At 48.6% G+C, this 25,038-nt stretch overlaps 1 protein-coding gene across 1 annotated transcript in view; it reads left to right on the top strand.

Annotated features, from left to right (window-relative positions):
- Positions 1-24,740: 24,740 nt before the first annotated feature.
- The window catches only part of LOC311137335 (phosphate-regulating neutral endopeptidase PHEX-like), a gene marked incomplete at both ends in the record, with an annotated part of 66,919 nt that continues 66,621 nt past the window's right edge, over positions 24,741-25,038 (top strand). Inside the window, one exon of the mRNA XM_084171779.1 lies at positions 24,741-24,852. Within this exon, the coding sequence (XP_084027905.1) occupies positions 24,741-24,852 (112 nt within the window). The remainder of the gene's footprint in view (positions 24,853-25,038) is intronic.

Raw genomic sequence — 25,038 nt, 5'->3', positions numbered from 1 at the left:
GGGACAGGGAACATAGCAGGCTAGACTATGCAGCTGCTGTTAGGGACAGGGAACATAGCAGGCTGGACTATGCAGCTGCTGTTAGGGACAGGGAACATAGCAGGCTGGACTATGCAGCTGCTGCTGTTAGGGACAGGGAACATAGCAGGCTAGACTATGCAGCTGCTGTTAGGGACAGGGAACATAGCAGGCTAGACTATGCAGCTGCTGTTAGGGACAGGGAACATAGCAGGCTAGACTATGCAGCTGCTGTTAGGGACAGGGAACATAGCAGGCTAGACTATGCAGCTGCTGTTAGGGACAGGGAACATAGCAGGCTAGACTATGCAGCAGCTGCTGTTAGGGACAGGGAACATAGCAGGCTAGACTATGCAGCTGCTGTTAGGGACAGGGAACATAGCAGGCTAGACTATGCAGCTGCTGCTGTTAGGGACAGGGAACATAGCAGGCTGGACTATGCAGCTGCTGTTAGGGACAGGGAACATAGCAGGCTAGACTATGCAGCTGCTGCTGTTAGGGACAGGGAACATAGCAGGCTGGACTATGCAGCAGCTGCTGTTAGGGACAGGGAACATAGCAGGCTAGACTATGCAGCTGCTGTTAGGGACAGGGAACATAGCAGGCTAGACTATGCAGCAGCTGCTGTTAGGGACAGGGAACATAGCAGGCTAGACTATGCAGCTGCTGTTAGGGACAGGGAACATAGCAGGCTAGACTATGCAGCAGCTGCTGTTAGGGACAGGGAACATAGCAGGCTAGACTATGCAGCAGCTGCTGTTAGGGACAGGGAACATAGCAGGCTAGACTATGCAGCTGCTGTTAGGGACAGGGAACATAGCAGGCTAGACTATGCAGCAGCTGCTGTTAGGGACAGGGAACATAGCAGGCTAGACTATGCAGCTGCTGCTGTTAGGGACAGGGAACATAGCAGGCTAGACTATGCAGCTGCTGCTGTTAGGGACAGGGAACATAGCAGGCTAGACTATGCAGCTGCTGCTGTTAGGGACAGGGAACATAGCAGGCTAGACTATGCAGCTGCTGCTGTTAGGGACAGGGAACATAGCAGGCTAGACTATGCAGCTGCTGTTAGGGACAGGGAACATAGCAGGCTGGACTATGCAGCTGCTGTTAGGGACAGGGAACATAGCAGGCTAGACTATGCAGCTGCTGTTAGGGACAGGGAACATAGCAGGCTGGACTATGCAGCTGCTGTTAGGGACAGGGAACATAGCAGGCTGGACTATGCAGCTGCTGCTGTTAGGGACAGGGAACATAGCAGGCTAGACTATGCAGCAGCTGTTAGGGACAGGGAACATAGCAGGCTAGACTATGCAGCTGCTGTTAGGGACAGGGAACATAGCAGGCTAGACTATGCAGCTGCTGCTGTTAGGGACAGGGAACATAGCAGGCTGGACTATGCAGCTGCTGTTAGGGACAGGGAACATAGCAGGCTAGACTATGCAGCTGCTGTTAGGGACAGGGAACATAGCAGGCTAGACTATGCAGCAGCTGCTGTTAGGGACAGGGAACATAGCAGGCTAGACTATGCAGCTGCTGTTAGGGACAGGGAACATAGCAGGCTAGACTATGCAGCTGCTGTTAGGGACAGGGAACATAGCAGGCTAGACTATGCAGCTGCTGTTAGGGACAGGGAACATAGCAGGCTGGACTATGCAGCTGCTGCTGTTAGGGACAGGGAACATAGCAGGCTAGACTATGCAGCTGCTGCTGTTAGGGACAGGGAACATAGCAGGCTAGACTATGCAGCAGCTGCTGTTAGGGACAGGGAACATAGCAGGCTAGACTATGCAGCTGCTGCTGTTAGGGACAGGGAACATAGCAGGCTGGACTATGCAGCTGCTGCTGTTAGGGACAGGGAACATAGCAGGCTAGACTATGCAGCAGCTGCTGTTAGGGACAGGGAACATAGCAGGCTAGACTATGCAGCAGCTGTTAGGGACAGGGAACATAGCAGGCTAGACTATGCAGCTGCTGCTGTTAGGGACAGGGAACATAGCAGGCTAGACTATGCAGCAGCTGTTAGGGACAGGGAACATAGCAGGCTAGACTATGCAGCAGCTGTTAGGGACAGGGAACATAGCAGGCTGGACTATGCAGCTGCTGTTAGGGACAGGGAACATAGCAGGCTAGACTATGCAGCTGCTGCTGTTAGGGACAGGGAACATAGCAGGCTAGACTATGCAGCTGCTGTTAGGGACAGGGAACATAGCAGGCTAGACTATGCAGCTGCTGCTGTTAGGGACAGGGAACATAGCAGGCTAGACTATGCAGCTGCTGCTGTTAGGGACAGGGAACATAGCAGGCTAGACTATGCAGCAGCTGCTGTTAGGGACAGGGAACATAGCAGGCTAGACTATGCAGCTGCTGCTGTTAGGGACAGGGAACATAGCAGGCTAGACTATGCAGCTGCTGTTAGGGACAGGGAACATAGCAGGCTAGACTATGCAGCTGCTGCTGTTAGGGACAGGGAACATAGCAGGCTAGACTATGCAGCTGCTGTTAGGGACAGGGAACATAGCAGGCTAGACTATGCAGCTGCTGTTAGGGACAGGGAACATAGCAGGCTAGACTATGCAGCTGCTGCTGTTAGGGACAGGGAACATAGCAGGCTAGACTATGCAGCAGCTGCTGTTAGGGACAGGGAACATAGCAGGCTGGACTATGCAGCTGCTGCTGTTAGGGACAGGGAACATAGCAGGCTAGACTATGCAGCTGCTGCTGTTAGGGACAGGGAACATAGCAGGCTAGACTATGCAGCTGCTGCTGTTAGGGACAGGGAACATAGCAGGCTGGACTATGCAGCTGCTGTTAGGGACAGGGAACATAGCAGGCTAGACTATGCAGCTGCTGCTGTTAGGGACAGGGAACATAGCAGGCTAGACTATGCAGCTGCTGTTAGGGACAGGGAACATAGCAGGCTAGACTATGCAGCTGCTGCTGTTAGGGACAGGGAACATAGCAGGCTAGACTATGCAGCAGCTGCTGTTAGGGACAGGGAACATAGCAGGCTAGACTATGCAGCTGCTGTTAGGGACAGGGAACATAGCAGGCTAGACTATGCAGCTGCTGTTAGGGACAGGGAACATAGCAGGCTAGACTATGCAGCTGCTGCTGTTAGGGACAGGGAACATAGCAGGCTAGACTATGCAGCTGCTGCTGTTAGGGACAGGGAACATAGCAGGCTGGACTATGCAGCTGCTGCTGTTAGGGACAGGGAACATAGCAGGCTAGACTATGCAGCAGCTGCTGTTAGGGACAGGGAACATAGCAGGCTAGACTATGCAGCTGCTGTTAGGGACAGGGAACATAGCAGGCTAGACTATGCAGCTGCTGTTAGGGACAGGGAACATAGCAGGCTAGACTATGCAGCTGCTGTTAGGGACAGGGAACATAGCAGGCTAGACTATGCAGCTGCTGTTAGGGACAGGGAACATAGCAGGCTGGACTATGCAGCTGCTGTTAGGGACAGGGAACATAGCAGGCTAGACTATGCAGCTGCTGTTAGGGACAGGGAACATAGCAGGCTGGACTATGCAGCTGCAGCTGTTAGGGACAGGGAACATAGCAGGCTAGACTATGCAGCTGCTGTTAGGGACAGGGAACATAGCAGGCTAGACTATGCAGCTGCTGTTAGGGACAGGGAACATAGCAGGCTAGACTATGCAGCTGCTGCTGTTAGGGACAGGGAACATAGCAGGCTAGACTATGCAGCTGCTGCTGTTAGGGACAGGGAACATAGCAGGCTAGACTATGCAGCTGCTGCTGTTAGGGACAGGGAACATAGCAGGCTGGACTATGCAGCTGCTGTTAGGGACAGGGAACATAGCAGGCTAGACTATGCAGCTGCTGCTGTTAGGGACAGGGAACATAGCAGGCTAGACTATGCAGCTGCTGTTATGGACAGGGAACATAGCAGGCTAGACTATGCAGCTGCTGCTGTTAGGGACAGGGAACATAGCAGGCTAGACTATGCAGCAGCTGCTGTTAGGGACAGGGAACATAGCAGGCTAGACTATGCAGCTGCTGTTAGGGACAGGGAACATAGCAGGCTAGACTATGCAGCTGCTGTTAGGGACAGGGAACATAGCAGGCTAGACTATGCAGCTGCTGCTGTTAGGGACAGGGAACATAGCAGGCTAGACTATGCAGCTGCTGTTAGGGACAGGGAACATAGCAGGCTAGACTATGCAGCTGCTGCTGTTAGGGACAGGGAACATAGCAGGCTAGACTATGCAGCTGCTGTTAGGGACAGGGAACATAGCAGGCTAGACTATGCAGCTGCTGTTAGGGACAGGGAACATAGCAGGCTAGACTATGCAGCAGCTGCTGTTAGGGACAGGGAACATAGCAGGCTAGACTATGCAGCTGCTGCTGTTAGGGACAGGGAACATAGCAGGCTAGACTATGCAGCTGCTGTTAGGGACAGGGAACATAGCAGGCTGGACTATGCAGCTGCTGTTAGGGACAGGGAACATAGCAGGCTAGACTATGCAGCAGCTGCTGTTAGGGACAGGGAACATAGCAGGCTAGACTATGCAGCTGCTGTTAGGGACAGGGAACATAGCAGGCTAGACTATGCAGCTGCTGCTGTTAGGGACAGGGAACATAGCAGGCTAGACTATGCAGCAGCTGTTAGGGACAGGGAACATAGCAGGCTAGACTATGCAGCTGCTGCTGTTAGGGACAGGGAACATAGCAGGCTAGACTATGCAGCTGCTGCTGTTAGGGACAGGGAACATAGCAGGCTAGACTATGCAGCAGCTGTTAGGGACAGGGAACATAGCAGGCTAGACTATGCAGCTGCTGTTAGGGACAGGGAACATAGCAGGCTAGACTATGCAGCTGCTGTTAGGGACAGGGAACATAGCAGGCTAGACTATGCAGCTGCTGCTGTTAGGGACAGGGAACATAGCAGGCTAGACTATGCAGCTGCTGTTAGGGACAGGGAACATAGCAGGCTAGACTATGCAGCTGCTGTTAGGGACAGGGAACATAGCAGGCTAGACTATGCAGCTGCTGTTAGGGACAGGGAACATAGCAGGCTAGACTATGCAGCAGCTGTTAGGGACAGGGAACATAGCAGGCTAGACTATGCAGCTGCTGTTAGGGACAGGGAACATAGCAGGCTAGACTATGCAGCTGCTGTTAGGGACAGGGAACATAGCAGACTAGACTATGCAGCTGCTGTTAGGGACAGGGAACATAGCAGGCTAGACTATGCAGCTGCTGTTAGGGACAGGGAACATAGCAGGCTAGACTATGCAGCTGCTGTTAGGGACAGGGAACATAGCAGGCTAGACTATGCAGCAGCTGTTAGGGACAGGGAACATAGCAGGCTAGACTATGCAGCTGCTGTTAGGGACAGGGAACATAGCAGGCTAGACTATGCAGCTGCTGTTAGGGACAGGGAACATAGCAGGCTAGACTATGCAGCTGCTGCTGTTAGGGACAGGGAACATAGCAGGCTAGACTATGCAGCTGCTGCTGTTAGGGACAGGGAACATAGCAGGCTAGACTATGCAGCTGCTGTTAGGGACAGGGAACATAGCAGGCTGGACTATGCAGCTGCTGTTAGGGACAGGGAACATAGCAGGCTAGACTATGCAGCTGCTGCTGTTAGGGACAGGGAACATAGCAGGCTAGACTATGCAGCTGCTGCTGTTAGGGACAGGGAACATAGCAGGCTAGACTATGCAGCTGCTGCTGTTAGGGACAGGGAACATAGCAGGCTAGACTATGCAGCTGCTGCTGTTAGGGACAGGGAACATAGCAGGCTAGACTATGCAGCTGCTGTTAGGGACAGGGAACATAGCAGGCTAGACTATGCAGCTGCTGTTAGGGACAGGGAACATAGCAGGCTGGACTATGCAGCTGCTGCTGTTAGGGACAGGGAACATAGCAGGCTAGACTATGCAGCAGCTGCTGTTAGGGACAGGGAACATAGCAGGCTAGACTATGCAGCTGCTGCTGTTAGGGACAGGGAACATAGCAGGCTAGACTATGCAGCAGCTGCTGTTAGGGACAGGGAACATAGCAGGCTAGACTATGCAGCTGCTGTTAGGGACAGGGAACATAGCAGGCTAGACTATGCAGCAGCTGCTGTTAGGGACAGGGAACATAGCAGGCTAGACTATGCAGCAGCTGCTGTTAGGGACAGGGAACATAGCAGGCTAGACTATGCAGCTGCTGTTAGGGACAGGGAACATAGCAGGCTAGACTATGCAGCAGCTGCTGTTAGGGACAGGGAACATAGCAGGCTAGACTATGCAGCTGCTGTTAGGGACAGGGAACATAGCAGGCTAGACTATGCAGCTGCTGCTGTTAGGGACAGGGAACATAGCAGGCTAGACTATGCAGCTGCTGTTAGGGACAGGGAACATAGCAGGCTAGACTATGCAGCTGCTGTTAGGGACAGGGAACATAGCAGGCTGGACTATGCAGCAGCTGTTAGGGACAGGGAACATAGCAGGCTAGACTATGCAGCTGCTGTTAGGGACAGGGAACATAGCAGGCTGGACTATGCAGCTGCTGCTGTTAGGGACAGGGAACATAGCAGGCTAGACTATGCAGCTGCTGCTGTTAGGGACAGGGAACATAGCAGGCTAGACTATGCAGCTGCTGCTGTTAGGGACAGGGAACATAGCAGGCTAGACTATGCAGCTGCTGCTGTTAGGGACAGGGAACATAGCAGGCTAGACTATGCAGCAGCTGTTAGGGACAGGGAACATAGCAGGCTGGACTATGCAGCTGCTGTTAGGGACAGGGAACATAGCAGGCTAGACTATGCAGCTGCTGTTAGGGACAGGGAAACTGTTTGATCGTTTCAATGCCATCCAAAATGGTGTTCAGGAATAATACTGTAGGAAAATACATTTATGGAAGAGTTTTTGCTTGTTTCTGACAAGAGTGACGTCTAAATCAATACCAGAGGAAAGTGGAGAGGAAGTGGAGAGGAAGTGATGCGTTATGACCGCCTGCTCCACCTGCGATTTCCGTGAATCTGATTGGTCAAGACACTGATAATTGGTCAAGATGAGCCTGCAGAGAAATGATGCGCGAGTTGACAAATCATCATGCAAATCGGTCCAAAAAACAGCACCTTGCTCATCTTTTTAACGTTTTGCGCCGATATACACAACAGGTCAAAAGTTTTAGAACACCTACTCATTCAAGGGTTTTTCTTTATTTTTAAAATTTTCTACATTGTAGAATAACAGTGAAGACATCAAAACTATGAAATAACATATATGGGATCATGTAGTAATCAAAAGAGTGTTAAACAAATCAAAATATATTTCATATTTGAGGTTCTTCAAATATCCACCCTTTGCCTTGATGATAGTTTTGCACACTCTTGGCATTCTCTCAACCAGCTTCACCTGGAATGCTTTTCCAGCAGTCTTGAAGGAGAACCCACATATGCTGTGCACTTGTTGGCTGCTTTTCCTTCCCTCTGCGGTCCAACTCATCCCAAACCATTTAATTTGGGTTGAGGTCAGGTGATTGTGGAGGCCAGGTCATCTGATGCAGCACCCATCACTCTCCTTCTTGGTCAAATAGCCCTTACTTAGCCTGGCATTGTCCTGTTGAAAAACAAATGATAGTCCCACTAAGCCCAAACCAGATGGGATGGTGTATCTCTGCAGAATGCTGTGGTAGCCATGCTGGTTAAGTGTGCCTTGAATTCTAAATGAAATCACAGACAGTGTCACCAGCAAAGCACCCCCACACCATAACACATTTACATTTACATTAACATCATTTAGCAGACGCTCTTATCCAGAGCGACTTACAAATTGGTGCATTCACCTTATAGCCAGTGGGATAACCACTTTACAATATGTTTTTTTTTCTTTCTTTGGGGTGGGGTAAGGGGGGGTAGAAGGATTACTTTATCCTATCCCAGGTATTCCTTAAAGAGGTGGGGTTTCAAGTGTCTCCGGAAGGTGGTGAGTGACTCCGCTGTCCTGAGCAGCGAACAGTTTTGACTGGGCTGAGTGGGAACTGTGCTTCCGCAGAGGTAGAGGGGCCAGCAGGCCAGAGGTGGATGAACGCAATGCCCTCGTTTGGGTGTAGGGACTGATCAGAGCCTGAAGGTACGGAGGTGCCGTAGCAGATGCAAGCTTCAACTGGAAGCCAGTGGAGTGTGCGGAGGAGCAGGGTGACGTGAGAGAACTTGGGAAGGTTGAACACCAGACGGGCTGCGGCATTCTGGATGAGTTGTAGGGGTTTAATGGCACAGGCAGGGAGCCCAGCCAACAGTGAGTTGCAGTAATCCAGACGGGAGATGACAAGTGCCTGGATTAGGACCTGTGCCGCTTCCTGTGTAAGGCAGGGTCGTACTCTCCGAATGTTGTAGAGCATGAACCTACAGGAACGGGTCACCGCCTTGATGTTAGCGGAGAACAACAGGGTGTTGTCCAGGGTCACGCCAAGGCTCTTCTCACTCTGGGAGGGGGACACAACGGAGTTGTCAACCGTGATGGCGAGATCATGGAACGGGCAGTCCTTCCCCGGGAGGAAGTGCAGCTCCGTCTTGCCGAGGTTCAGCTTGAGGTGGTGATCCGTCATCCACACTGATATGTCTGCCAGACATGCAGAGATGCGATTCGCCACCTGGTTATCAGAAGGGGGAAAGGAGAAGATTAGTTGTGTGTCGTCTGCGTAGCAATGATAGGAGAGGCCATGTGAGGATATGACAGAGCCAAGTGACTTGGTGTATAGCGAGAATAGGAGAGGGCCTAGAACTGAGCCCTGGGGGACACTAGTGGTGAGAGCACGTGGTGCGGAGACAGATTCTCGCCAAGCCACTTGGTAGGAGCGACCGGTCAGGTAGGACGTAATCCAAGAGTGAGCCGCGCCGGAGATGCCCAACTCTGAGAGGGTGGAGAGGAGGATCTGATGGTTCACAGTATCAAAGGCAGCAGACAGGTCTAGAAGGACAAGAGCAGAAGAGATAGAGTTAGCTTTAGCAGTGCGGAGAGCCTCTGTGACACAGAGAAGAGCAGTCTCAGTTGAATGACCAGTCTTGAAACCTGACTGGTTTGGATCAAGAAGGTCATTCTGAGAGAGATAGCAAGATAGTTAGCTAAAGACGGCACGCTCAAGAGTTTTGGAGAGAAAATAAAGAAGGGATACTGGTCTGTAGTTGTTGACATCGGAGGGATCGAGTGTTGTTTTTTTGAGAAGGGGTGCAACTCTCGCTCTCTTGAAGACGGAAGGGACATAGCCAGCGGTCAAGGATGATTGATGAGCGAGGTGAGGTAAGGGAGAAGGTCACCGGAGATGGTCTGGAGAAGAGAGGAGGGGATAGGGTCAAGCGGTAGGGTTTTTGGGCGGCCGGCCGTCACAAGTCGCAAGATTTCATCTGGAGTGAGAGGGGAGAAAGAAGTCAAAGCATAGGGTAGGGCAGTGTGAGCAGGACCAGCAGTGTCATTTGACTAAACAAACGAGGAGCGGATGTCGTTAACCTTCTTTTCAAAATGGTTGACAAAGTCATCCACAGAAAGGGAGGGGAGGGGGAGGAGGATTCAGCAGGGAGGAGAAGGTGGCAAAGAGCTTCCTAGGGTTAGAGGCAGATGCTTGGAATTTAGAGTGGTAGAAAGTGGCTATAGCAGCAGAAACAGATGAAGAAAATGTAGAGAGGAGGGAGTGAAAAGATGCCAGGTCCGCAGGGAGTCTAGTTTTCCTCCATTTCCGCTCGGCTGCCCGGAGCCCTGTTCTGTGAGCTCGCAATGAGTCGTCAAGCCACGGAGCAGGAGAGGAGGACCGAGCCGGCCGGGAGGATAGGGGACATAGAGAGTCAAAGGGTGCAGAAAGGGAGGAGAGGAGGGTTGAGGAGGCAGAATCAGGAGATTGGAGGGAGAAGGATTGAGCAGAGGGAAGAGATGATAGGATGGAAGAGGAGAGAGTAGCTGGAGAGAGAGAGCGAAGGTTGTGACGGTGCATTACCATCTGAGTAGGGGCAGAGTGAGTAGTGTTGGAGGAGAGCGAGAGAGAAAAGGATACAAAGTAGTGGTCGGAGACTTGGAGGGGAGTTGCAGTGAGATTAGTAGAAGAACAGCATCTAGTAAAGATGAGGTCAAGTGTTTTGCCTGCCTTGTGAGTAGGGGGGGGACGGTGAGAGGGTGAGGTCAAAAGAGGAGAGGAGTGGAAAGAAGGAGGCAGAGAGAAATGAGTCAAAGGTAGACGTAGGGAGGTTGAAGTCACCCAGAACTGTGAGGGGTGAGCCATCCTCAGGAAAGGAACTTATCAAGGCACCTCCTCCTCCATGATTGACGGTGGGAACTACACATGCGGAGATCCGTTCACCCACACCGCGTCTCACAAAGACACAGCTATTGGAACCAAAAATCTCAAATTTGGACTCCAGACCAAAGGACACATTTCCACCGGTCTAATGACCATTGCTCGTGTTTCTTGGACCAAGCAAGTATCTTCTTTATTCTGTCCTTTAGTAGTGGTTTCTTTGAAGCAATTCGACCATGAAGGCCTGATTCACACAGTCTCCTCTGAATAGTTGATATTGAAATGTGTCTGTTACTTGAACTCTGTGAAGCATTTATTTGGGCTGCAATTTCTGAGGCTGGTAACTCTAATGAACTTATCCTCTGCAGCAGAGGTATCTCTGGGTCTTACATTCCTGTGGCGGTCCTCATGAGATCCAGTTTTATCATATCACTTGATGGTATTTGCGACTGCACTTGAAGAAACTGTAAAAGTTATTGAAATGTTCCATATTGACTGACCTTCATGTCTTAAAGTAATGATGGACTGTCGTTTCTCTTTGCTTATTTGAGCTGTTCTTGCCAAAATATGGACTTGGTCTTTTACCAAATAGGGCTATCTTCTGTATACCCCCCCCCCCCCCCCCCCCCTACCTTGTCACAATACAACTGATTGGTTGAAACGCATTAAGAAAGAAGGAAATTCCACAAATTAACATTTAAGAATGCACACCTGTTAATTGAAATGCATTCCAGGTGACTACCTCATGAAGCTGGTTGAGAGAATGCCGAGAGTGTGCAAAGCTGTCATCAAGGCAAAGAGTGGCTATTTTAAGAATATTTTGATTTGTTTAACACTTTTTTGGTTACTACATGATTCTATATGTGTTATTTCATAGTTTTGATGTCTTCACTATTATTCTACATTGTAGAAAATAGTAAAAATAAAGAAAAACCCTTGAATGAGTAGGTGTTCTAAAACGTTTGAACTGGTAGTGTATTTTATTAAAGTAAATCAAAAGTGGGATTGAAAAGTGCTGTGGAAAATACCGCCTCACCACTCGTTTTCCGATGGGCCATGAATGGAGTTGTTGTAGACAAGTACGGGAACACGGCAAAATTGCCTTAATTAGCTGTACTACATTAGCTAGCTGGCTAATTTAGCTGGCTACTGTAGCTAGCTAGCTTCTTTACAACGATTTGATGCAGTCAAGACAGACACTACCAGATGGTATGATAGAACCTATGGCAGCAACAAGTTTGTCTAACTAGTGCAAGTCGGTTTGGCTACTTTTTCTCTCTCCCTCTCTCTTTTCCTCTGTCCCACACACCGGCCCCTGCTCCACCCCTCTCCCGCCCCTCCCCCTCTTTCTGCTGAAACAAGCAGAACACCGCACCAGTGCTCTCCAGAGTTCCGTGAGCAAGTCTCCATTGAAGTTTTAAAAAACATGTATTTTTCTTTAAATCTTGATATTATTTGAATTGTGAAATCATTTCAAATGCCCCTCCATAGTACAAGCAGAGAGTTTATAACACTTTACATGGTTCCAGCAGAAGGTTTGTAACACTTCACATGGTACCTGCAATGACTTAGCAATGACCCAAGCCCAGCTCAGCTAATCCATACCATTGTGACGCAGAGTTGTCAAAATGCTTTAACAAATGTACATTACACCAGGGGCGTCGGTAGACACAATATAAGTAACCTAAATGATGTCCCTCTAACTGCCCTGAATGCCTCTGCTGATCCTACAGCTATTGGATGGAGTAATCATGTGCCTAAGAACCATATTTATACTGTTAGCACTGAGCCGGTGTGCCCGAGGAGGCAGGCCACTGTGTGCAGCTCACCCTGCACTAACATAAAGAACATGACCACATCTACTGCTGCTAAGCCTCCCAGTAAAGCAATAAAAACAAGTAAGCATTCCAGAAGAAAAGTGCTCAAAATAGCCCACGTTAACATATGTAGCATAAGAAATCAGGTTCATGAAATCAATAATTTGCTAGTAACAGATGACATTCATATTCTGACTATCTCTGAAACTCACTTAGATAATGCCTTTGATGATACAGTGGTAGAAATACAAGGTTATAACATTTACAGAAAATATAGAAATGCCAATGGTGGAGGTGTTGCTGTTTATATTCAGAACCACATTCCTGTGAAGATTAGAGAGGATCTCATGTGTCACGCTCTGGCTCCGGGACTGTGTATTTTGAGCCAGGGTGTGTTCATTTGGTTGTGTTTGGTATTGGTTGTGTTGTATTTGGTTGTGTTTCCTTGTTTGGTCGTGTGACTCCCAATCAGTGGTAACGAGTGTCAGCTGTCGGCTCGTTATCTCTGATTGGGAGCCATATTTAAACTGTCAGTGTTCACCTTAGTGTTGTGGGTTTTTGTTCCGTATCAGTCATTGTAACTGAGGACTTCACGATTCGTCATTGTTTGTTGTTTTGTATTGAGTACTTTAATTAATAAAGTCATGTTCGTATCGCACGCTGCGCCTTGGTCCACTCACTTAGTAGACGTTCGTGACAGAAAAACCCACCGTACCAGGACCAAGCAGCGTGTCCAGGAGCCAAGGGTCTACATGGGAGGAGATTTTGGATGGTAAAGGGTCTTGGACTTGGGAGGAAATCCTGGATGGGATGGATCGCCGGCCATGGAGTAAAACAGTGGAGAGGCGACTGAGAGAGGAGCAACGGCGTCAGCAGGGCCATCGTCGGAAGGACGAGAGGCAACCCCAAAAAGTTTTTTGGGGGGGGCACATGGCTTGGGCGGCTGGGCAGCAGGAGGCTGCCACAGGGAGACGTGGAGAGAAGGCTACCGGATTACGGGAGCCATTGGCGAGTAGAGGGAGGGAAGTAGTTGAGGCACGGCGTGAGAGACTGAGGTGTGTTACCAGTCCGGTCCGGCCCGTTCCTGATCCCCGGTTAAGGCCAGTGGTGTGTGTTCCCAGTACGGACCGGCCTGTTCCTACTCCACGCACCAAGCCCACGGTGTGCGTCGCCAGTCCAGCCCGGCCGGTTCCTGTTCCACGCACTAAGCCTGCGGTGTGCGTCGCCAGCCCTGCCCGGCCGGTTCCTGCTCCACGCACTAGGTTTACGGTGTGCGTCGCCAGCCCAGCCCGGCCTGTTCCTGCTCCACGCACAAAGCCTACGGTGTGCGTCGCCAGCCCAGCCCGGCCTGTTCCTGCTCCACGCACAAAGCCTACGGTGTGCGTCGCCAGTCCAGCCCGGCCGGTTCCTGTTCCACGCACTAAGCCTGCGGTGTGCGTCGCCAGCCCTGCCCGGCCGGTTCCTGCTCCACGCACTAGGTTTACGGTGTGCGTCGCCAGTCCAGCCCGGCCGGTTCCTGTTCCACGCACTAAGCCTGCGGTGTGCGTCGCCAGCCCTGCCCGGCCGGTTCCTGCTCCACGCACTAGGTTTACGGTGTGCGTCGCCAGCCCAGCCCGGCCTGTTCCTGCTCCACGCACAAAGCCTACGGTGTGCGTCGCCAGCCCAGCCCGGCCTGTTCCTGCTCCACGCACAAAACCTACGGTGTGCGTCGCCAGCCCGACCCGGCCTGTTCCTGCTCCACGCACAAAGCCTACGGTGTGCGTTTTTCCAGCCCAGCCCGGCCTGTCCCTGCTCTACGCACAAAGCCTACGGTGTGCGTCGTCGGCCTGGTCCAGCCCGTTCCTGCTACTCGCACCAAGCCAAGGGTGCGAGTCGTCGGCCTGGTCCAGCCCGTTCCTGCTACTCGCACCAAGCCAAGGGTGCGAGTCGTCAGCCTGGTCCAGCCCGTTCCTGCTACTCGCACCAAGCCAGGGGTACGAGTCGTCGGCCTGGTCCAGCCCGTTCCTGCTACTCGCACCAAGCCAAGGGTGCGAGTCGTCAGCCTGGTTCAGCTCGTCCCTGCTACTCGCACCAGGCCAAGGGTGCGAGCCGTCAGCCTGATCCAGCCCATTCCTGCTACTCGCACCAAGCCAGGGAGGCGAGTCGTCAGCCTGGTGAGGCCCGTTCCGGCTCCACGCATCAAGCCTAGGGTGCGTATCGTCAGCCAGGTCCGGTCCGTTCCTGCCTCACGCGCCAAGCCAGGGGTGCGCGTCGTCAGTCCAGATCCTACCAGCTGGGTCAGATCGGACCGGGGGCGCTACGGGGGGATTGAAGAAGGGTGGTGGTCAAGCCCGGAGCCGGAGCCGCCTCCGAGGAGCAACACCCACCCAGCCCTCCCCTATTTGGGGTGTAGGCGCGGTCGGAGTCCGCGCCTTTAGGGGGGGGTACTGTCACGCTCTGGCTCCGGGACTGTGTATTTTGAGCCAGGGTGTGTTCATTTGGTTGTGTTTGGTATTGGTTGTGTTGTATTTGGTTGTGTTTCCTTGTTTGGTCGTGTGACTCCCAATCAGTGGTAACGAGTGTCAGCTGTCGGCTCGTTATCTCTGATTGGGAGCCATATTTAAACTGTCAGTGTTCACCTTAGTGTTGTGGGTTTTTGTTCCGTATCAGTCATTGTAACTGAGGACTTCACGATTCGTCATTGTTTGTTGTTTTGTATTGAGTACTTTAATTAATAAAGTCATGTTCGTATCGCACGCTGCGCCTTGGTCCACTCACTTAGTAGACGTTCGTGACATCATGTTAAATACTGTTTGAAGTAATATGGCTACAGGTTCACCTGCCTCACCTAAAGCCTATTCTGGTGGGAAGCTGCTATAGACCACCAAGTGCTAACAGTCAGTATCTGGATAATGTGTGTGAAATGCTTGATAATGTATGTGATATCAATAGAGAGGTATACTTTCTGGGTGATTTTAAATATTGACTGGCTTTCATCAGGCTGCCCACTCAAGAGAAAGCTTCAAACTGTAACCAGTGCCTGCAACCTGGTTCAGGTTATCAGTCAACCTACCAGGGTAGTTACAAACAGAACAGGAATTAAATCATCAACATGTATTGATCATATCTTTACTAATGCTGCAGAGATTTGTTTGAAAGCGGTATCCAAATCCATTTGGATGTCGTGATCATGATATACAGTGAGGGAAAAAGTATTTGATCCCCTGCTGATTTTGTACGTTTACCCACTGACAAAGAAATGATCCGTTTATAATTATAATGGTAGGTTTATTTGAACAGTAAGAGACAGAATAACAACAACAAAATCCAGAAAAACGCATGTCAAAAATGTTATAAATTGATTTGCATTTTAATGAGGGAAATATGTATTTGACCCCCTCTCAATCAGAAAGATTTCTGGCTCCCAGGTGTCTTTTATACAGGTAACGAGCTGAGATTAGGAGCACACTCTTAAAGGGAGTGCTCCTAATCTCAGTTTGTTACCTGTATAAAAGACACCTGTCCACAGAATCAATCAATCAATCAGATTCCAAACTCTCCACCATGGCCAAGACCAAAGAGCTCTTCAAGGATGTCAGGGATAAGATTGTAGACCTACACAAGGCTGGAATGGGCTACAAGACCATCGCCAAGCAGCTTGGTGAGAAGGTGACAACAGTTGGTGCGATTATTCGCAAATGGAAGAAACACAAAATAAATGTCAATCTCCCTCGGCCTGGGGCTCCATGCAAGATCTCACCTCGTGGAGTTGCAATGATCATGAGAACGGTGAGGATTCAGCCAAGAACTACACGGGAGGATCTTGTCAATAATCTCAAGGCAGCTGGGACCATAGTCACCAAGAAAACAATTGATAACACACTACACCGTGAAGTACTGAAATCCTGCAGCGCCCGCAAGGTCCCCCTGCTCAAGAAAGCACATATACAGGGCCGCCTGAAGTTTGCCAATGAACATCTGAATGATTCAGAGGAGAACTGGGTGAAAGTGTTGTGGTCAGATGAGACCAAAATCGAGCTCTTTGGCATCAACTCAACTCGCCGTGTTTGGTGGAGGAGGAATGCTGCCTATGACCCCAAGAACACCATCCCCACCGTCAAACATGGAGGTAAAAACATTATGCTTTGGGGGTGTTTTTCTGCTAAGGGGACAGGACAACTTCTCCGCATCAAAGGGACGATGGACGGGGCCATGTACCGTCAAATCTTGGGTGAGAACCTCCTTCCCTCAGCCAGGGCATTGAAAATGGGTCGTGGATGGGTATTCCAGCATGACAATGACCCAAAACACATGGCCAAGGCAACAAAGGAGTGGCTCAAGAAGGAGCACATTAAGGTCCTGAAGTGGCCTAGCCAGTCTCCAGACCTTAATCCCATAGAAAATCTGTGGAGGGAGCTGAAGGTTCGAGTTGCCAAACGTCAGCCTCGAAACCTTAATGACTTGGAGAAGATCTACGAAGAGGAGTGGAACAAAATCCCTCCTGAGATGTATACAAACCTGGTGGCCAACTACAAGAAACATCTGACCTCTGTGAATGCCAACAAGGGTTTTGCCACCAAGTATTAAGTCATGTTTTGCAGAGGGGTCAAATACTTATTTCCCTCATTAAAATGCAAATCAATTTATAACATTTTTGACATGCGTTTTTCTAGATTATTTTGTTGTTATTCTGTCTCTCACTGTTCAAATAAACCTACCATTAAAATTATAGACTGATCATGTCTTTGTCCGTGGGAAAATGTACAAAATCAGCAGGGGATCAAATACTTTCTTCCCTCACTGTAGTAGCCATATCTAGGAAAACCAAAGTTCCAAAGGCTGGGCCTAATATAGTGTATAAGAGGTCATACAATAAGTTTTGTAGTGATTCTTATGTTGTTGATGTAAAGAATATATGTTGGTCTGTGTTGTGTAATGAGGAGCAAACAGACACTGCACTTGACACATTTATGAAATTGCTTATTCCAGTTACTAATAAGCATGCACCCATTAAGAAAATGACTGTAAAAACTGTTAAATCCCCGTGGATTGATGAGGAATTGAAAAATGGTATGGTTGAGAGGGATGAGGTAAAAGGAATGGCAAATAAGTCTGGCAGCCCAACCGATTGGCAAACGTACTGCAAATTGAGAAATCATGTGACTAAACTTAATAAAAAGAAGAAGAAACTACACTATGAAACAAAGTTGAATGACATAAAGAATGATAGTAAAAAGCTTTGGAGCACCTTAAATTACATTTTTGGAAAAAAGGCAAACTCAGCTCCATCATTCATTGAATCAGATGGCTCATTTATCACAAAACCAACTGATATTGCCAACTACTTTAATGATTTTTTTCATTGGCAAGATTAGCAAACTTGGGCATAACATGCCAGCAACAATTGCTGACTCTACACATCCAAGTATATCTGACCAAATTATGAAAGACAAGAATTGTAATTTTGAATTCCGTAAAGTGAGTGTGGAAGAGGTGAAAAAAGTATTGTTGTCTATCAACAATGACAAGCCACCGGGGTCTGACAACTTGGATGGAAAATTACTGAGGATAATAGCAGATGATATTGCCACTCCTATTTGCCATATTTTCTCCCGAGTGGCGCAGTGGCAGTGCTAGCTGTGCCACTATAGATCCTGGTTCAAATCCAGGCTCAGTCGTAGCCGGCCGCGACCGGGAGTCCCATGGGGTGGCACACAATTGGCCCAGCGTCGTCCAGGGTAGGGGAGGGAATGGCCGGCAGGGATGTAGCTCATTTGGTAGAGCATGGCGTTTGCAACGCCAGGGTTGTGGGTTCGATTCCCACGGGGAGCCAGTATGAAAAAATAAATAATAATAATAATAATAATAATAATGTATGCACTCACTAACTGTAAGTCGCTCTGGATAAGAGCATCTGCTAAATGACTTAAATGTAAATGTAATATTTTCAATTTAAGCCTACTAGAATAAGTGTGCCCCCAGGCTTGGAGGGAAGCAAAGGTCATTCCGCTACCTTAAAATAGTAAAGCCCCCTTTACTGGCTCAAATAGCCAACCAATCAGCCTGTTACCAACCCTTAGTAAACTATTGGAAAAAATGGTGTTTGACCAGATACAATACTATTTTACAGTAAACAAATTGACAACAAACTTTCAGCATGCTTATAAAGAAGGACATTCACTGATATTTTCAACATGTCCCTGACTGAGTCTGTAATACCAACATGTTTCAAGCAGACCACCATAGTCCCCGTGCCCAAGGACACTAAGATAACCTGCCTAAATGATTACTGACCCATAGCACTCACGTATGTAGCCATGAAGTGCTTTGAAAGGCTGGTCATGGCTCACATCAACACCATTATCCCAGAAACCCTAGACCCACTCCAATTTGCATACCACCCCAACAGATCCACAGATGACGCAATCTCTATTGCACTCCACACTACCCATTCCCACCTGGACAAGAGGAACACCTATGTGAGAATGCTATTAATTGACTACAGCTTAGCGTTCAACATCATAGTGCCCTCAAAGCTCTTCACTAAGCTAAGGATCCTGGGACTAAACACCTCCCTCTGCAACTGGATCCTGGACTTCCTGACTGGCCGCCCCCAGGTGGTAAGGGTAGGTAACAACACATCTGCCACTCTGATCCTCAACACGGGGGCCTCTCAGGGGTGCGTGCTCAGTCCCCTCCTGTACTCCCTGTTCACCCATGACTGCATGGCCAGGCACGACTCCAACACCATCATTAAGTTTGCCGACGACACAACAGTGGTAGGCCTGATCACCGACAATGATGAGACAGCCTATAGGGAGGAGGTCAGAGACCTGGCCGTGTGGTGCCAGGATAACAACCTCTCCCTCAACGTGACCAAGACAAAGGAGATGATTGTGGACTACAGGAAAAAAAAGAGGACTGAGCACGCTCCCATTCTCATCGACGGGGCTGTAGTGGAGCAGGTTGAGAGCTTCAAGTTCCTTGGTGTCCACATCACCAACAAACTATCATGGTCCAAACACACCAAGACAGTCGTGAAGAGGGCACGACAAAGCCAATTCCCCCTCAGGAGACTGAAAAGATTTGGCATGGGTCCTCAGATCCTTAAAATGTTATACAGCTGCACCATCGAGAGCATCCTGACTGGTTGCATCACCGCCTGGTATGGCAACTGCTCAGCCTCCGACCGCAAGGCACTACAGAGGGTAGTGCGTACGGCCCAGTACATCACTGCGGCCAAGCTTCCTGCCATCCAGGACCTCCATACCAGGCGGTGTCAGAGGAAGGCCCTCAAAATTGTCAAAGACTCCAGCCACCCTAGTCATAGACTGTTCTCTCTGCTACCGCACGGCAAGTGGTACCGGAGCGCCAAGTCTAGGTCCAAAAGGCTTCTCAACAGATTCTACCCCCAAGCCATAAGACTCCTGAACAGCTAATCATGGCTACCCGGACTATTTGCACTGCCCCCCCACCCCCACCCCAACTTTTTACGCTGCTGCTACTCTGTTAATTATTTATGCATAGTCACTTTAACTCTACCCACATGTACATATTACCTCAACTAGCCGGTGCCCCCGCACATTGACTCTGCACCGGTACCCCCCTGTATATAGCCCCTTTCACATTGACTCTGCACCGGTACCCCCCTGTATATAGCCTCCCTACTGTATATAGCCTCTACTGTATATAGCCTCTACTGTATATAGCCTCTACTGTATATAGCATCTACTGTATATAGCCTCTACTGTATATAGCCTCTCTACTGTATATAGGCTCTCTACTGTATATAGCCTCTCTACTGTATATAGCCTCTACTGTATATAGCCTCTCTACTGTATATAGCCTCTACTGTATATAGCCTCTACATAGCCTCTACTGTATATAGCCTCTACTGTATATAGCCTCTCTACTGAATATAGCCTCTACTGTATATAGTCTCTACTGTATATAGCCTCTCTACTGTATATAGCCTCTACTGTATATAGCCTCTACTGTATATAGCCTCTACTGTATATAGCCTCTACTGTATATAGCCTCTCTACTGTATATAGCCTCTACTGTATATAGCCTCTCTACTGTATATAGCCTCTCTACTGTGTATAGCCTCTCTACTGTATATAGCCTCTACTGTATATAGCCTCTACTGTATATAGCCTCTCTACTGTATATAGCCTCTACTGTATATAGCCTCTCTACTGTATATAGCCTCTACTGTATATAGCCTCTCTACTGTATATAGTCTCTACTGTATATAGTCTATACTGTATATAGCCTCTCTACTGTATATAGCCTCTACTGTATATAGCCTCTCTACTGTATATAGCCTCTACTGTATATAGACTCTACTGTATATAGCCTCTCTACTGTATATAGCCTCTACTGTATATAGCCTCTCTACTGTATATAGCCTCTACTGTATATAGCCTCTACTGTATATAGCCTCTACTGTATATAGCCTCTCTACTGTATATAGCCTCTCTACTGTATATAGTCTCTCTACTGTATATAGCCTCTACTGTATATAGCCTCTCTACTGTATATAGCCTCTACTGTATATAGCCTCTCTACTGTATATAGCCTCTACTGCATATAGCCTCTACTGTATATATCCTCTACTGTATATAGCCTCTACTGTATATAGCCTCTCTACTGTATATAGCCTCTACTGTATATAGCCTCTCTACTGTATATAGCCTCTCTACTGTATATAGCATCTCTACTGTATATAGCCTCCCTACTTTATATAGCCTCTCTACTGTATATAGCCTCTACTGTATATAGTCTCTACTGTATATAGCCTCTACTGTATATAGCCTCTCTACTGTATATAGCCTCTACTGTATATAGCCTCTCTACTGTATATAGTCTCTACTGTATATAGCCTCTACTGTATATAGCCTCTCTACTGTATATAGCCTCTACTGTATATAGCCTCTCTACTGTATATAACATCTAATGTATATAGCCTCTACTGTATATAGCCTCTCTACTGTATATAGCCTCTACTGTATATAGCCTCTCTACTGTATATAGCCTCTCTACTGTATATAGCCTCTACTGTATATAGCCTCTCTACTGTATATAGCCTCTCTACTGTATATAGCCTCTCTACTGTATATAGCCTCACTACTGTATATAGCCTCTACTGTATATAGCCTCTCTACTGTATATAGCCTCTCTACTGTATATAGCCTCTCTACTGTATATAGCCTCTACTGTATATAGCCTCTCTACTGTATATAGCCTCTACTGTATATAGCCTCTCTACTGTATATAACATCTAATGTATATAGCCTCTACTGTATATAGCCTCTCTACTGTATATAGCCTCTACTGTATATAGCCTCTCTACTGTATATAGCCTCTCTACTGTATATAGCCTCTACTGTATATAGCCTCTCTACTGTATATAGCCTCTACTGTATATAGCCTCTACTGTATATAGCCTCTCTACTGTATATAGCCTCTACTGTATATAGCCTCTCTACTGTATATAGCCTCTACTGTATATAGCCTCTCTACTGTATATAGCCTCTCTACTGTATATAGCCTCTCTACTGTATATAGCCTCTACTGTATATAGCCTCTCTACTGTATATAGCCTCTACTGTATATAGCCTCTACTGTATATAGCCTCTCTACTGTATATAGCCTCTACTGTATATAGCCTCTACTGTATATAGCCTCTCTACTGTATATAGCCTCTCTACTGTATATAGCTTCTCTACTGTATATAGCCTCTACTGTATATAGCCTCTACTGTATATAGCCTCTCTACTGTATATAGCCTCTCTACTGTATATAGCCTCTACTGTATATAGCCTCTACTGTATATAGCCTCTCTACTGTATATAGCCTCTACTGTATATAGCCTCTCTATTGTATATAGCCTCTCTACTGTATATAGCCTCTCTACTGTATATAGCCTCTACTGTATATAGCCTCCCTACTGTATATAGCCTCTCTACTGTATATAGCCTCACTACTGTATATAGCCTCTACTGTATATAGCCTCTCTACTGTATATAGCCTCTCTACTGTATATAGCCTCTACTGTATATAGTCTCTCTACTGTATATAGTCTCTACTGTACTTACCTGTTGTATTCGGCGCATGTGGCAAATCAAATTTGATTTGATTTGATTCAACAAGCACAGCACTTACACAAATGACTGATGATTGGCTGAGAGTAATGTATGATAAAAAGATTGTGGGGGCTATTTTGTTAGACTTGAGGGAGACTTTTGACATTATCGATCAGTCTGCTGCTGGAAAAACGTATGTGTTATGGCTTTACTCCACCTGCTATATTGTGGATAAAGAGTTACTTGTTGAACAGAACACAGAGGGTGTTCTTTAATGGAAGCCTCTCCAACATAATCCAGGTAGAAACAGGAATTCCCCAGGGCAGCTGTCTAGGCCCCTTACCTTTTTCCATCTTTACTAATGACCTGCCACTGGCTCTGAGTAAAGCCAGAGTGTCTATGTATGAGGATGACTCAACACTGTACACGTCAGCTACTACAGCGACTGAAATGACTGCAACACTTAACAAAGAGTTGCAGTTAGTTTCAGAGTGGGTGGCAAGGACCAAGTTAGTCCTAAATAATTCTAAAACTAAAAGCATTGTATTTGGGACAAATCATTCACTAAACCTAAACCTCAATTAAATCTTGTAATAAATAATGTGGAAATTGAGAAAGTTGAGGAGACTAAACTGCTTGGAGTAACCCTGGATTGTAAACTGTCATGGTCAAAACATATTGATATAACAGTAGCTAAGATGGGGAGAAGTCTGTCCATAATAAAGCTCTGCTCTGGCTTCTTAACAGCACTATCAACAAGGCAGGTCCTACAGGCCCTAGTTTTGTCACACCTGGACTACTGTTCAGTTGTGTGGTCAGGTGCCACAAAAAAGGACTTAGGAAAATTGCAATGTGCTCAGAACAGGGCAGCACAGCTGGTGCTTGGATGTACACAGAGAGCTAATATTAATATGTCGATCTCTCCCGGCTCAAAGTGGAGGAGAGATTGACTTCATCACTACTTGTTTTTTTTATGAGAGGTGTTGACATGTTGGGTGCACCGAGCTGTCTGTTTTAGCTACTGGCACACAGCTTGGTCACCCATGCATACCCCACAAGACATGCCACCAGAGGTCTCTTCACAGTCCCCAAGTCCAGAACAGACTATGGGAGGCGCACAGTACTACATAGAGCCATGACTACATGGAACTCTATTCCACATCAAGTAACTGATGCAAGCAGTAGAATCAGATTTAAAAAACAGATGAAAAAACACCTTATCGAACAGCGGGGACTGTGAAGCAACACAAACATAGGCGCAGACACATGCATATACTGTACATACACGATAACATTCGCACTATACACACACGTACACATGGATTGTTGTACTGTAGGTATGGGGTAGTGGTGGAGGAGGGGCCTCAGGGCACACAGTGTGTTGTGAAATCTGTGAATGTATTGTAATGTTTTTAAAATTGTATGAACTGCCTTAATTTTACTGGACCCCAGGAAGAGTAACTGCTGCCTTGGCAGGAACTAATGGGGATCCATAATAAATACAAATACCAGCAGAATGTTTGTAACGCTTCACATGGTTCCAGCAGACGGTTTGTAATGCTTCACATGGTTCCAGCAGACGGTTTGTAACGCTTCACTTGGTTCCAGCAGACGGTTTGTAACTCTTCACATGGTTCCAGCAGAAGGTATTTGAGCTGTCTCTGGTAAGTCTCTGATGGTAGGATAGAGGGAGGGAGGAGACGGAGGGAGGGAGAGGCCACTGGAGAGGGAGGAGACGGAGGGAGGGGGAGGCCGCTGGAGAGGGAGGAGACGGAGGGAGGGGCAGGCCGCTGGAGAGGGAGGAGACGGAGGGAGGGGCAGGCCGCTGGAGAGGGAGGAGACGGAGGGAGGGGCAGGCCGCTGGAGAGGGAGGAGACGGAGGGAGGGGGAGGCCGCTGGAGAGGGAGGAGACGGAGGGAGGGGGAGGAGACGGAGGGAGGGGGAGGCCACTGGAGAGGGAGGAGACGGAGGGAGGGGCAGGCCGCTGGAGAGGGAGGAGACGGAGGGAGGGGCAGGCCGCTGGAGAGGGAGGAGACGGAGGGAGGGGCAGGCCGCTGGAGAGGGAGGAGACGGAGGGAGGGGCAGGCGGCTGGAGAGGGAGGAGACGGAGGGAGGGGCAGGCCACTGGAGAGGGAGGAGACGGAGGGAGGGGCAGGCCGCTGGAGAGGGAGGAGACGGAGGGAGGGGCAGGTCACTGGAGAGGGAGGAGACGGAGGGAGGGGCAGGCCGCTGGAGAGGGAGAGTCAGACAGAATTAGGTTGAACCACAGTTTGGAGAGGGTTAGGGTTAGAGAGAGATACAGAGAGAGAGAGAGAGAGAGTTAGGGTTAGAGAGAGATACGGAGAGAGACACAGAGACAGACACAGAGAGAGATAGATACGGAGACCGACACAGTGAGAGAGAGATACAGAGACCGACACAGTGAGAAATAGATACGGAGACAGACACAGTGAGAGAGAGATACGGAGTCCAACACACTGAGAGAGAGATACGGAGACCAACACAGAGAGAGAGGGAGGGAGTGAGATAGATTTGGAGACGGAGAAAGAGGTGGTTGAAAGTGAGGTAGTGTGTTTTGATTGGAGATATGGAGCGTCTAGGTGTGTGTGTTTCTAAACCAGGAACCAGTGGTCTCCTAAAGGCTGCACTGGCTGTATGTGTGTGTCTCTGCATCGCTCTTCTGCTTGCTGTCATACTGGGTGAGTAGACACTACTATTTTAGACACAGATAGAGTTACACTAACACCTCTTTCCCTGAGTGAGTTTAGTCTTGAAAAACCTGGTGTTACAGTAGCTGGAGTGGTTGAGGGAGGTGGGGGTGTGGAGGTGGGTGTGGGTGGGGGTGGGTGTGTGTGGGTGGGTGTGGGGGTGGGTGTGGAGGTGGG

This window comes from Coregonus lavaretus (assembly GCF_964263955.1).
Source record: "Coregonus lavaretus genome assembly, chromosome: 2".
Taxonomy (NCBI): Eukaryota; Metazoa; Chordata; class Actinopteri; order Salmoniformes; family Salmonidae; genus Coregonus; species Coregonus lavaretus.
Note: the sequence above shows the minus strand (reverse complement) of the source record. Positions and strands in the feature narration are given on the sequence as shown.